At 47.1% G+C, this 14,860-nt stretch overlaps 1 protein-coding gene across 1 annotated transcript in view; it reads right to left on the bottom strand.

Moving 5' to 3' along the window:
- Spon1 (spondin 1) overlaps positions 1–13,475 on the bottom strand; it is a 283,458-nt gene extending 269,983 nt beyond the window's left edge. Inside the window, exon 1 of the mRNA XM_031387957.1 lies at positions 12,721–13,475. Coding sequence (XP_031243817.1) covers positions 12,721–12,958 — 238 coding nt within the window. The 5' untranslated portion in view covers positions 12,959–13,475. The remainder of the gene's footprint in view (positions 1–12,720) is intronic.
- Between the last annotated feature and the right edge of the window lie 1,385 nt (positions 13,476–14,860).

Here is a 14,860-nt window from a genome sequence, read left to right as displayed (position 1 = left end):
ATCCCCAGTCCCCTGGCTCCATGCAGAATCAGGTCCCAGCATCACCAAATAACCAGCTCTGGTCATCTACATAATGTGTGTAACTGAGGTGCCTAAGACTTCAGGCCTCAACCACAATGGACCTCCTTCCTCAACTCATACCATGGGCTCACAGGTCACCAAAGCTTTAAGTAAGCCACAGGAGCACAATGCTCCCCGTCTGCTTGACTTAAAGGGTTCCAGGAAGTAGAAGTCACATGCTGCATTCAGAAATGTGGTACCATTCTCTACCCAGCCAGTCAGGGCAGAGCTGCCAGGGAAGGGCTGGTATACAGAAAACAGGGCTAGTAACCCATAGTGAGCAAGTGTGGCTGGTGGGATTAGGTTTGTGCCATTTCTCTAAATTCCCTTCTGCAGCCAATATTCTTAGTATTTTCCGGTGGAGATGAACCCATCCCCCATTCCAAGTGAGACTGTCTACCCTGAAAATCGTAAAAGCCATCTCTACACAATGGAAATAACTAAAAGGCCTAATCCCAAATTCCTTTCTTTTTATTTTGTGCAATTTTGGGCAAGGCACTTAACTTTCCTTGGTCTCGATTTCCTTATGTGTAAACCAGCTGGAATATTGTGTACCTGTATTGTCATTAGGCTAGCTAACGAATTAATAGTTGCGAACCCATAAAAACGTTGGCTAAATCAATAAAATACATTAAAAAATAAATCCGTGTCCACCATGAAATCAGGACGACAGTCATCAGTGTGTGGATTTGTTGCAAGGATTAGATGAGATAATGAATATGAACTATATGCAGTGTCGTCATGAACATGAAGGCTCCTCTCCTCCCTCGGCATCACCTCCTCACAGGACAGCTTAGAGAGAGACAGAGGTCCTGAGCTGAACAGCACGGCCACGCAATGGGATAGTACAGTGCTGGACTTTGGACCGTGAATGTCCCCAAAGGCCCATGTGTTGGAGCTATGGAGGGGATGATGAAATTTTAGGAGACTGGGATCAGTGGGAGGAAATGTATTTATTAGGATTACACTCTTATAGGCAATGTGGAAACTCTGGGGGCTCATTCTTTCCTCCCTCTGTCTCTGTCTCTCTATCTCTCCCATTACTATGAAGCAAACAAGACTCCCCAGGTGACACATTCTCACACCATGATGTACTGTGTTGCCATGAGCCCAGACAGGCAGAGCCATCTGACCAGGGACTGATAGCCAACATCTCTTCTAGAAAGCTGACTGTCTCAGACACGTTGCCACTGCCATAGACAGATGACTTACACAAATAAGAAGCTATTCCTGAGAGGTCAGCAATATGCCAGACTATACACATGAAGGTAGGAAGCTGAAGGAGACTCCTATGGGTCCTCCTACTCTGACCATGTGGCCAATCCCCTGTCTCCCTCCTTAAACACAATCATGAAGGAACTGAGCCCAGATCCAGTCTGCCTCCATGCCCTAGTCTGGTAGGCATGTGGACTCAAGCTGAGCAGATCAGGATCCATTTCCCTGAGATGCTGCATTGGAGTTAAAGGGTAGGGGCCTTTCTTTTAGTCACAGAACTAGCTAAGAAACTCTTCACTAAAGGTTGTTGGCAGATATCTACTCTGTCATTTGGAGAAAATTTATTTATAATAAACAAAATAAGGAAAGCAATACCTGGAAGCACAGCCAATAGATAAAGAATGAAAGGAGCAAAGCAGAACAGGGGGAAGGGGAAGAAATATGGAGCAGGGAGGCGGACAGCCATGAGCCTGTGCTCCCAGCTCCACTTATGCCTGAAGCCAGACCCAGCTCTGGGCTCCCCAAAGATGGGGATCCTTGTGCCCTGTTCCTTGCCCCGGTTAATTTGATTCTGTCCTACTGATGGCAACGAAAAACTCCCGGCTGATCTTGAAACAAAGCAGTCAGCCGCTCTGCGTGGACTGCAGGAATCCCCAGCAGTCTAAGTTCCTGTCACTGTGACAGAATACCTGAGGGAAACCCATTAACGCAGAGGGCTCTTGTGGGTTCATGGCTTCTAAGCATTCTGTCCATCTGCATGCGTTAGCTCCATTGCTGTTAGGCCCGTGGCAAAGGAAAAGCATCCGGGGAGGAAGCCATGCTAAAAGGAGCTGTTTGCCTCATGGCAGCCAGGAAGCAGGTGGTGGTGGGTAGAGGAGAGGAGACATAGACAAGACAGATTCTTTGAAGCGACTCTGGCCAGCCTGAATGTGGCAAGCATGGCTGCATGGCTTGCCCTTCTCCTCACCCTCCCCACCCCTTCTACCCCCCCCCCCCTTGCTAAAATGTTAGATTACATTCCTGAAGCTAGCCATCAAGGTCTATGCCCTTATTTGGTCACTTCCTCCTCCTGAGGCTGACTACCAAGGTTCAGCTCTCAAAGTATTGAAGTCCAGCATTCAAAAGCCTTTGGCTCACCTAATTATCATGCCTGATTAAAATTAAACACCCTATCCTGACATCCTTGTACCTTTATAAACTGCCATTTTCCTATATGCCAAGTCTATCTCCCCTCTATCCAGAGGCAGTCTTTTGTCCCGCTCCCCTCTGGGACAAATACCCCTCGCCCCCTCTCTTGCCCCTTTGCTCCCTCCCCCTTCTCTCTCTTCCTCTATCTGCAATCCCTGCCCTCTGTCCCTCTGTCTTGGAGATCTGAGCCCACACTTTCCCTTTCACTCCTTTGGAACATCCAGTGACCTACTTTATCTGACCAGGCTGGGAGAGTTAATTTTGACAGAACCCAAACTCACCTGGTAGAGAGTCTCTGTAAGGAACTGTCCAGGTCAGGGTGGCGAGTGAGCAAGCGTGTCTGTGGGGATCTGGACTGTGTAAGACTAGAGAGACCTAGCTGAGCACTAACATGCGTGCATGCATGCATTCTCTTTCTGCTCTGGAATGTGACATGACTAGCTGCCTCAAGTTCCCGTCTTAACTTCCCACAATGATGGACTACAATCTAGACTTGTAAGCCAAATAAACCTTGTCTCCTCAATGTTTTTTTTTGGGGGGGGGTAGGGGGTGGGGGGGCGGTCAGAGTATTTTAACATAGCTGCAGAAACGCAATGAAAACACATGGTTACCTATGCTGTCATGAAATCATGAATCCTTCAATGAATCAATCACTAATCTGGTCAGAGTCTTCATGGTCCAATTACTTCCTTAAGGTTGTCAATCAAGCCTTAAGTGCATGAAACTTCAAGGGGCATATTAGAGTTATACCATAAGACTTAGGAAATTGTATTCATAAGTATACTGGGGTGAGTGACCGGGAGATGGCAATCAGTTGACAAATGTCATTGGGGTAACAACAGGATGTTTACGTCAAAGTGCTGAACCAGATGTCAGCTTTAGGGAAAGATCTTAAAGGGTGGCTGTGAGCTCTGTCCTAAGCTCTCATCTGCTCAAGATTCCAATGAACCATTTAGATAAAGGCTCATTAGGCCTGTTTATAAAAACTGTGGCTAATCTAAAATAACATTATGTTAGGTAAACCTCCCTGTGACAGAATCAAGACTTCATGAATGACTGACCAGAAATTATGCTGGAAGTTCAATGGGAAAACACATCAAATATGTTCAGGGTGGGGGTGAGGTGGGGGGAACACAAGCCTGTAATCTCAGGTACGGAGTCTGGGGGCTGAGGCAAAAGGTTCCTGAGCTGGAGGCTGGCCTAGGTTTATAGATTAAGACCTTGTCTCAATCCCCTCTCTAAGCTGACCAGTTACAGCATAAGCTAATCTACCAATCAGTTTTCTCTTGCTGTAATACAGCAGCAGAGACAGTTAGCAGAGAAACAAGTTATTTTAGGTTACAGCGCAGGGTCTCACGGCACCATGGTTTCGAGTCTGTTGTGGGAGTGTTCCATTACAGCAAGGCCATGTGGTGGGAAAATCTGCTTAGACCATGAGCTAAGAATTAGGGAGAAGGTGAGAGACTGGAGGTGTGATCGCATCTCCTCAGAGGTTACAGAACCTTCCTACAGCAGCATCCCAGAGACTAAAGCCCCAACAGACCTTTTGGGGATAGTATCTATATACACACAAACCATAGCAGTTAGGAAGCACAGCGACCTTCCAGGAAAATAGCAAGCATTCTGAGTTGGCCGCAGGTGGAGCGTGATTCCAGAGCACAACAGGGCTGCCAAGAAAGCAAACACAAGCCCTGGCGAGCTCTCACACACACAGTGTCCAGGACAGGAAGGAAACCATTCTGTCCCTATCAGAGCACATCTGGAGTACAAAGCACAGGAAGAAGAAATGTCTCCCTTAGGAATGGCTGAAGAAATAGGGCATGGCATTTCAGTCAGAAGAGAAGCCAGGGCAGAGAGCGATTTACCCATGCGCACCGCAAAGGCTGACATATGGCCAAGGAAACACCTCATTTTGTGTGATTTCAAAGATCAGGGACTGGATATGTGTGGACACCCAATGGGAGGCAGCTGAGAAGAACGATGAGGTCAGCGTAGCTCTAACTTCTCCAAGCTGTGAACGTCGCTGCCCAAAGGGGCTCATGGTTGTCCTCTGCACCCCTTCCACATTGCCAAAGCAGAGGAATGACTGACAGAATTGTACCAGGTCTGAGGGTATTCCAGAGGTGTACTAGTCAGTTTCATGTTACTGTAACAGAATTCCAGAAGCAACTGACATATACAGAAAACAGGGTTTTCCTTAGGAACAAAATAGGACCATAGTATGGGGCACTAAGACTGAAGAGAAGGTAGGTGGTGTTGGGGAAGCATAGGAAAGGGAAAATATAGAAAAGAAAAAATATCGTCTTGGAAGCCAATCTTGTTGGGTTTGCCAATCCTTACAGATGGTTCCAGGAAAATTCACCTTAACAATCTGTGTCTGGGCTTGAGTATGCTCTGAGAGCTCAGGTGAGGGCTGGTAGCCCCTCCCTCTACCCTTTACCTCCTGTCGCCTTGCTCCTCATTTTTGCATCCTCTCTCATCGGAGTTGCCCTCTCTTTGCATTGCCTGTCACCCACCTCCAGCCTGTCTCAGGGCAACAGCTGTCCTTGCTCTCTGCTGCCACCCTCTGGACAGCCTTGACTTCTTCCGGTGCTATCCTCTGGCGCTCACCTTTCTGGCTGGGAATGTTGTGATTTCCCTAGGCTAGCTGATCTAAAAAGGGGAGGATGCAGATCTCACACTGGGACCTTTGGGTTTAAATGGCGCCCACGCACCCCAACAAATAATGATTCAATGCCTGCTGGCCATACATGACTCTGGATACTGGAGAAAATAAATAAGAAAAACAAAGGCTTTGCTCTCATAAAGCGCGTATTCTAGATGGAGGAGGCAGATGATAAACATGATTGTTTCAGAGAGAGCTTCAGGGCGCGAAGAAAATAAATCGGGGGGAAAAAACCCAATGGAAAACATAAAGTAGTGGTCAGAGAAGCTTCTTTATAGATGCGACTTAATACACAAGACTTAGAGAGGATGAATCAGTCATCCGGAAGTCTGGGAGCAAACCTAAGTCCCTTGGTGCTTCTTCCCTTTGTCTTTCAGAAAGTAGCCCGGAGAGGCGAAGAGGAGAAGGGGCTGGGGGAGGTTCAGAGTTCAGGGTAGCACCTGGCCATTATTTTCAACTGGATCCTGATTCTAGCTCCACCCACTTCCTCCTCCCCTCCCCCCAACTCCATCGGTTCCTGAAAGTTTCCTTTGACCTCTCACAGAACTCTTAAAAACAGATTTGTAAGCCCTAACCTGGGTGCCTCCGCCCTCAGGCCTCCACCAAGGGGTTAGGCACAGGAAAATTCTCTAAACTTCAGTGGTAGTTTGGGAATGTCAGGTACATGGAGCTTGCTGGCAAAAGGTTTCTGCGGTGGCCTTTACTCCTTGCCTTGGCCTGTCTGAGCCTCAGAAAACCTTTGTGAAGATGGGACATTTTATGCCAGCACAAATTTACCAGCATCTCATGGAGTTTTTGTGAGAGCCTAGTTCTAGGTGTTTTGAAATTGATGAATTAGAGAAAGAGATGAGGTGGTCACACACACACACACACACACACACACACACACACACACACACACACGACTCTAGGTAGGTAGGCACCACCCCACTCACTGCGAGCTCCTGAGCTTGCCATATGGCCTCAGTTTCCCTCACAATCACATGGTAAGGACTTATCTGCTTGTCTGTATTTAAGGAGTAACCAACAGTTGTCTGCGCTACTCGACTAGAGAAGCACAGATCTCTTCCAATACTAGAGGGAGAACAGCACTAGACTTACCAAGAAATGCCAGCTTCCTTCTCTTCCCGGCTAGTGGAGCTATCTGGAGGGGCACATACATCAGCCCAGACTGGAGCTGCTCTCTGTGTTGTATGCAATGCGCTGCTTCAAGGGATCTTGAAGGGATCATTTTGACTTAAGTGATTTAGACTTTCCATATTCCTCTCGAATCTCAGCCTTGGCTAGGATAGGGAGTCACTGCATTCACATTATTTTGTTCATTTTTATTCTGAGTATCTACCCCGTGGCCTTTTCTTTTTTCATCCACATGTGACCATTGCTTTCTTGGTCTTCTTCCTTCTCTCTTTCCTTCCTTCCTTCCTTCCTTCCTTCCTTCCTTCCTTCCTTCCTTCCTTCTTTTTTCTGGTTTGCTCCTTTGTTGAGGGAAAAGTAAGATAGAATAGGCTACCTATGCACACTTACATAAAGACAACATTTTCATATGCACAGGCTCACACAAACCCACACACACATGCTTACAAACACATATCCTGAACTCCTTTCTCTGTCTACGGATTTAGCAGGAACATCAGCTCAGGGTTGCAGAGCCCATCTGGAAGACCCTTCACTGAATTCTCATTCATGGAAGGAGTATGACTACCATTAAAAACATGACAGGGCTGAGAGGTGGCTTAGCTGTTAGGAGCACTGACCGCTCTGTCAAAGGACCTGGATTTGGTTTCCAGCAACCACATGTTAGCTCACAGTTGTCTATAACTACAGTTCCTGAGGATCAAATGCCCTCTTCTGGCCATTTCAGGAACTGCATGCACATGGTACACATAACATATGCAGGCAAAACACTCAAACACAAAAGATTTTTTTTTAAGCAATTAAAAAAAGAAAACAGAGCACTTTCTAATTCAGTGGCTCTCAACCTTCCTAGTGCTATGACTGTTTAATATAATTCCTCATGTTATGGTGACCCCAATTATAAAATTATCTTTATTGCTACTTTATAACAGTAGAAGTTTTTCTACTGTTACAAATTGCAGTGTAAATATCTGTGTTTTCTGGTGGTCTTAGGTGACCCCTGTGAAAACGTCATTTGACCCCAAAGGGGTTGCAACCCACAGGTTGATAAACACTGCTCTAAATGTTCCCCGAAATCTATTTCTCCTTTATCTTTTAAAAAAAAAGAACCCTTCTCCTCAACAGTATGTGCTACATGGAGCTTGGATGCAAAAGCAAGTTGGCTACAGTGATTCTTGGAGAGAGATGTCCAGTAAAACAACTGGAAGCCAGGTAAACTCAATCGTGTTGGCTAGCATCCAATAAAAAGACACATATGTAAAATGAGTGGAATTAATGTTAGCAACATATGTTCTTTAACCTGACATATATAATCTCTACTTCAATATGGGATCCATTTGAAAGTTGTTTTATAAGAGCCATGCATGAATTTGCATGATTCCTTCAGTAACACGCCAGCACATCTCATCTTAGACTACCATACTAAAAGTCTGCTATGGTCTTGTTGTAGTAGCCACGACCGGTTGGATAGCAGAGACCTGGAAGAGGGAAGAGCAATGAGGCAGAAGGAGCCTGGATTCCTGGCTGATACTGTGAAGCCAAGAGGTCTGTCGTGTCTGGCTTTCCATTTATCTCAGCTGAAACAATTCTTTTGGGGGTCTCTCAGCTTGGCTTATGTCTATTCTGTAAAGACTGTAAGTGGGGAGTTTGGTAGTAAGAACTTCCTGGATGCCTGTCTGTTATTCTAGCCTATGGTTCCGGTTAAGAGAGTCAGCTGTGATGGACTTACCTGGGCTTGAGAAAGCCCTCAGGTTGTAAACTTTGAAAAACTTAAACTAGATATGCCTTGTTTTATATGATTTGATGTTCCCCCACTGCCTGAAATGCAAAGCCATAAGCAACCTTTACATCAGCAGTCTTTACATAATCCTTAAACGTCGGGCTTGAGGCAGCTTTTGAGTTTTGTTTTCCCTTCTGAGTTTTCCAGACAGGATCTTACTATGTATATCTAAGTTGTTTTCAAACTTCTGGTCCTCCTGCCTCAGCTTTCTGATGCCTGGGATGTAAGCATGTGCACGGTATCCTTTGGTTTTTATTATCAGTTTGAACTAAACATTTATTAAAAGGGGACGAGAATTTGGAATTTAAAATCACATACTAAAAAGAAGGGATAATACAAGAACAGGAGAGAGAGGAGCACTCCTTAGAAAAGCAAACCACAACAAAAGAAAGAGTTTATTTAAAAAGCTCTTTCCCAGCTTTGGTTTCTTAGCTCCTACATATGTTATGCTCAAATATGAGCATTTGCAAGCCTAGTTATAAAACAGCTGCCTGTAGATGGAACAGTTTATCAAGTTAGGCTTTGTTCCCCATCCACTTTGTTCCTGCCTTCTCGTGGAGGATCCGTTCCAGGCTGACAAGGTCCTTCGCGTTCTAACTTGAACCTCTGCTTATGGGGAAGACAATGCTGAAATCTATTTAAAAAGGAAGACAGAAGAAGGAAATGGGGGAAGACTCCATTGCTTTATTACTCTGTGTCCTGTGGTGTGATTACTTTAATTTGTTGACACAGTTCCCCTTCAAGGAAGTCTCACTACTCAGAAGGCTGAGGCTAGCCCAGTAAATGGCTTCTACTCCCAAATCAATTAGGAGTTGGCATAGAGGACTAGGGAAGAGCACAGAACAAAGGGGCACAGACACAAGAATGGGTCCTGTCCTGTAGCCCTTTGACTGTGAGGAGCCTCTCTGATGCTCAGTCTCATCTATAAAACAGGAATAGAGTAAACTGTCTTGTGGGACTGTGAGGAATAAAGGAGCCGAGTGGGAAGAATTTAGCACAATGTCTTCTCTGTTGTTATAAGTATTTAATATTTTTTAACTTCCCAATTGATCCTCTTATAACATGTATCTATGTGTATTTATATATGTGCACACACAAACATACATACTGTACCCACTGTGTGCTGACCTCTCTTGACCCTTATTTCCAGTGCTCATGATGCTTTGGGGGTGCCCTCCCCCCGAATGCTCTCACTTTACAGACAGGGAAACTGTGGTTTAGAGACATGTCATGGGTTGCCTGAGGTCACATAGTAACTATGAAGACAAGCAAAAATCCCAAACTAACTCATGCATCATGGAATCCCATGTTTTTTCTAGCAGGCTGAGGTCCCGACTCACACTGGCAGTGTGTGTGTCCCAAACTGGGACAAAGAAGAAAAAGCAAAGCTACTTTGGAGGTCTCCAAACCTCTGGGTATAGAATAAATCCCCCAATTATGCCTGCAGTTGGGCTAGCTTTTGAAATCTCTTGAACATTCTTTTCCCATCAAGTTCCTTGAAATTTCCCTTTAAAGAGCATCTAGAAAAAGACACTTTCGTCAGCCTGACTTTATTTTCCCAATAAACAGACCTTGCTCAGACAAAAGAGCCTCTTTGATTTTCAATCAATTCGTGAACATTTCAGCTGATTTCCTGCTATTTGGCTTGAAATTGTGATCTGGGAAAGGCTGGCTCTGTAAACTGTCGCCCTAGAAGAGAAGCCCCTGGAGTATCCTCAACTTGTTATTTTTAATCACTGTAATCGCCTTTCAAAGGAGGCTCTGGTCAGAAACAGAGCGGGCCTTTCAGAGCTTTCTAAAGCACAATTATGGCAGTGGGGTGGGGGGCGGCTAGAGGAAGAGGGAGGGAGGGCAGGGAGCAGGGGTGGGAGAGAAAAGGAAGTCAGACCGGCACTAGCTAGTTGGAGAAGGCTGAATGACCTCCCCAAACGCACCCAGGCTGTGGGGAAGAAGCCCCATGATTCAATTTGTTGAAATAGGGACCTTTTTATTCAAGTCTAGAATAGCCAAAGGCAATGGGGTGGGGGGCAATGGGGCACAGATGCTATTGGATGACAGACTGAAATAAAGGGCACAGATAGGAGGGAGGAAAAGGAGTCATTGATTCCAAGGATGGTGATGGGTGATGGATGCTGAATTGGGGGAAGGAGGATTAAAGAGCAAGCAGAACACCAGGGGATGTTAACATCTATAAACCTAAGTCGAGGCACCTAGAATACATTAAATTTACTTTTAATGTGATATTGTAACGAACTATAACCTAATGGGAAGTGTCACAAACTAAGCTAGTGCCTTTTCTTTGTAATGCTGAACTTGATGTGTTAATTACAGAACACCTACCCAGGAGACTTTAGCATGCCTCTCCCTAAGTCTTTATTTCAAGATAGCCTGGCCATTGGAGGGAGAAAAGATGTTATCCCCACTACAGCCTGAGCAGGTATCACCGTATTCCAAAACTTAGGGGTGTAGGCTAAAGAGTCCAGGGTCCTCCCCTGTTCTGGTCTCAGGTCATCCCTCCTAAGCCTTGGCTTTACCTAAGAGTTCTGGAACTTCTCTGGACATGTGATGGTGGAATGTGCCTCTCTCCCAGCGCTGAAGTGTGTGCTCAGCCAAACAGGACTGGTATGAGAGGGGATTCCAGGATGCTTCTGCTTAGCCAAAATCAACACACACACACACACACACACACACACACACACACACACACCAAGAGAAAGAGGGGGAGAAGAGATAGACAGACAGACAGACAGACAGAGGACAGAGAGACAGAGAGAGACAGACAGATTGAGAGCCCTCTTCTTGGGTTTATATTAAAAAATAGTCATAGACAAGGCCCTCAGTATGGAAAAATCATCATTCACTCATTCATTAAATAAATTCATGAGGAACCAGAAAAGAGCAGCCGTTTGTTCTCTGATAGTTGGACTGGATTCTGTTGACAAACTTTTTAACCAGAGGAGAACACACAGAGAATGCAACAAGCTCCCCCATTTTTAAGTCAATAAAGAAAAGTCACCTTACCCAAACTAATGAAAATTTGGGGACCTATTATCTCTCTTACACACTCACCTTTGGATGGGTACACAGCTTTTTTTCCAGGCTAGGAAGTAGGCTCAGAGAAATTAAATGTCTTGCACAAAGTCACACAGCTACTAAACCCATGTCCCTTCGTTTCCAGTCATCCCTTTGCCTCTACTTTCGCAGTTAACTCAGGACTGTGTGCAGAGGGCCCAGTTGGTTTCTTGCCTTTTGGTCTGATCTTCCCCAGGTTAGGAGAGTACCAGTTTGTCCTGCACATGCGAGGTCTAAGACTCATTCTACCAAGCTGCGTGCTTCCTCCCTGGCTAGAAGCTTTTTTACTCAACGTTTTTCTTCGGAAAGAAGGATCTTGTGGATTCCCCAGGGAACAAAGCAGATCCCAGCCAAGGGCTGAGGGATTCGGTGCCCGGAGCCTGAGTGGGTAGTTTGGAGTGGAGAATTACAACTCCACCAACCCGATCAGTAAAAGAGAAGTAGCTTTCTGGGAAGGGCGATCGCTGGTTCTGGTACTGCTGACACTGCCCCAAACTTTCTCCCAGTGCTCCCAACCATTTCCTCTCGGAAACCCTGTGGGGGCGGAGACCCTAGATAAAATATAGTAAGTTTCCCCAATGTCCTACCTGAGGACAGCCAGCGAATGCTTGTTGTAATAATAATAATAATAATAATAATAATAATAATAATAATAATAATAATAATAATAATAATAATTTTTAAAAGCTATCTGGGGAGCCTACAGGCCTACTAAGCAGGGAGGTGATGGAGTGTGAGGGTGGAGTAGGTGACTTGGAGTCTTCAGGTGGGTGTGGGCCTGGCTGTTGGTCATGCCAGAAGTCGCCCACCTGCTTGTACAGCTTTTCGCTGTGCTCTGAGCCCTGCTCTCTACTGAGCTGCATAAAGCTGGGCATCCCCAGGGCGCACAGAGTCCAGGCCGCCAGAATCAGAATCGCGTTCAAGGAGTCTTGGGAACCCTGGGTTTCTTTTCTGTCGTCACATTCCACCTTCCATTGAGAGACTACCCGGGTTTTTTTGAGGAGCCTATTGCCATTGAAACCTGTCCTGGAAATCCAACGGTCTCTTGGTCTTCTCCTGGGACATAAGAGAGTCATTTGGGGTCTTTCCGTGGACCCTTCAGCTTCCTCCTCTCCTTACCCAGAGACTGGTTAGGGACCCATCCAGGAAGCTTGATCTAGAAGCTAGTCCCTCTCCTTCAAGGATGGAAGCTACGGGAGAGCTGCCCTAACTGGGACCCACCTGAGAGTACCCTCTTCCCCAGAGAGCGATAAGGAGAAATGAGGGTGCACTTCACTCTAGCTAACAGCTGGAGCGAAGTCGGGCTCCTTCTCAGCCAGGCTGGTGTGATTTGTGGCTCGGCTGTATTCCCCGGCTCGGGAACCCTGCGTTGGAGACCCGGGCGGTCTTTCCTGCCTGCAGCCTCCTCGACGGTCCCCTCCTCCCCTGACACTGTCTTAGTGGGGACAGAGCTGGCAGCTAAGGGGCTCAGGGCAGTCAGGTCACGGCCCCGGGCTGGGATGCGCAGACGTGGTACACTCGGGGACTGCTCTCCCAGCTCCAGCTTAGCTCGGGTCAATGCCCTAGGGGCTTCTACATCTCCAGTCCCCAACGCCATTCCACTTACCTCGGTAGCTGCTTCCTGGCTTATAGAAGTCAGGGTCGCCTTCCACGCGGAGGCTGAACTCCGTGTATCCCTCACGCCGTGTGCCCTGGGCGCGCAAGATGCGGCTGCAGTAGCCCTCCGACTTGGCCACTTTGTCCAGGGTCTCATCCGAGAACGCTAGCGCTGCGGCCAGGGGCAGCGCGAGGGCCAGCAGCGCCGGACCCCGGCTAAGCCTCAGGGGCGAGGGAGACAGCCTCATCCTCGAGGGCTCCCCAACTTTATGCTGATGTTGCAGACTCTGTCAGGACACTCCTGCTCCAAGTGACGGGAGCTGCAGAGCGAAACGTGGAGGAGCCCGGGTGGCGCTGGCTGTGGGGAGACCGAGCCCGCCTCGCTTTGGCGGCTGCGGAGCTGCGCTGCTCTGAGCAGAGCGGAGCAGCGGAGCTGAGGGGCGGGCGGTGGCGAAGGAGCGCGAAGAGGGAGGGCTGATTTGCGCCCGGATCCCCCAGCGCAGTGCTGTTTTGTTTCTGAGCTGGCGATTAGCGGGCGCTCTGGTGTTTGTTTTGTGAAGCTGGATTCCCAGGGTCTGGTGGGAGAGAGCTGGGATACGCAGACACGTGCTGGCTCAATCCACCCTGCCACCAACGAGGCTGCTTCCTCGGCATCCAGCTACAGCCTGAGTCCTGTGGACCACAGTGCTCTGAGTAGGGAAAGCCTGCCAACTAACTTTTGTTGCAAACCTACTCAGTGCCAGGCTGCGCTGCTACAAGGTTTCCCCGCAGCGGCATCAGTCTACCACGTGCACTAGCGCCACACACTGTAATCATTTATTTATAGACAAGCAGATCGCCGCAGGCCACCTTCTCTGTCCTGGCCCGTTGCCTCTTCCTAGGCCACCATATAACATGTCACGCTAGGGGACCAACAAGGTGCCCAGAGACTTAGGCCCTGAGAGCAGCTGGCACAGTGCCTTGGCTATACTTTTGGACATCTATTTTTTTAAATTTAAAAAAAAAAAAAGAAGGGGTTGTTACTACTGAAGAAAATGATTTGCTACATATTAGTTTATTCAGCCGTGTATCTAAGCAATCATAAACTGTGAGGTTTTAAGAAGGAAGGCGCTGACAAAAACAAGTATCCATTGCTTAGGAGCCTGGCCATTTTGAAAGGTTCGAGGAAGGGCCTGCGTTTTCTTCTTGGCTTAGATATTTAGTTCAGGCTCCTAGTCTCCAGGAACAGGTTTTGGGGAGAGGCCATAAGCAGGAATCTCTCCCGATGTCTCTCTGCCTCAACCTTGTCACTTATCCATTGTGAGGTTAGGTCAGACAACGTTTCCAAGCGTGTTCCCTGCCCAGGAAGCATGGGACAGGAGCGTGTCGGGGCTATTAAACCAGAGAACTGTGAGTGCTGAAATTCGGCTCAGTCTCTCATGTAGAATACTTTGCCTCAGGAGACACCCTACATGAAGATACCTGAATCCCACCGCTGCACACAAGCCTCCCCCGCCCCAGTGCCCTGAAAGGCTGCTATATTCGCCTCTCCTTCCCAGGACCCTGAATACTTCTCAAGTGCCTGCATCTCACAAGCAGTTTTGCCCACTTTCCAGACTTGGCTTTTTTCTTTCACTTGGATTACAAACGGCCCAATAGAGAGCCACCAACACTGGACATTCCATTCCTCACTCCTCCACCAACCCCGGATCCCTTAGTCCTGCGCTGTGACTTTATTACCACGGTCCACCAGATGCTATCTTTCAGAAGTCACTGGAGAATAAGCCTTGTGGAAGCCGTTGTATACTTTTCAGCCTTAGGAGAAAGCATGAGAACTGGACCTCAGTCCCTGACCCAACTGACCAGCTCTCTCTTACGTGCATATTCAGATCTGGACTGTATCCTGAGTAAGTCAGTTGACTCAGAGCTCTAGACTGACTCCATGTTTAGGTTCCCACCTCCCCAGAAAGCTTTGTTGCATGTACCTGAAACTAGGCTCTATGCCTAGCACTAGAAGACAGGACAAAAATTCATCCATCCATTCAACAATCTACTCATCCATCATTCATTGAATGCATCCATCTATCCAATATATATAGCCATCCAAAATAGTGTTGAGTGGATAAAGACCTCCATTTTCTACTTCACAAGTCCAATTGGCAATCATATCA

The sequence above is a fragment of the Mastomys coucha genome, unplaced genomic scaffold (assembly GCF_008632895.1).
Source record: "Mastomys coucha isolate ucsf_1 unplaced genomic scaffold, UCSF_Mcou_1 pScaffold21, whole genome shotgun sequence".
Classification (NCBI taxonomy): domain Eukaryota; kingdom Metazoa; phylum Chordata; class Mammalia; order Rodentia; family Muridae; genus Mastomys; species Mastomys coucha.
Note: the sequence above shows the minus strand (reverse complement) of the source record. Positions and strands in the feature narration are given on the sequence as shown.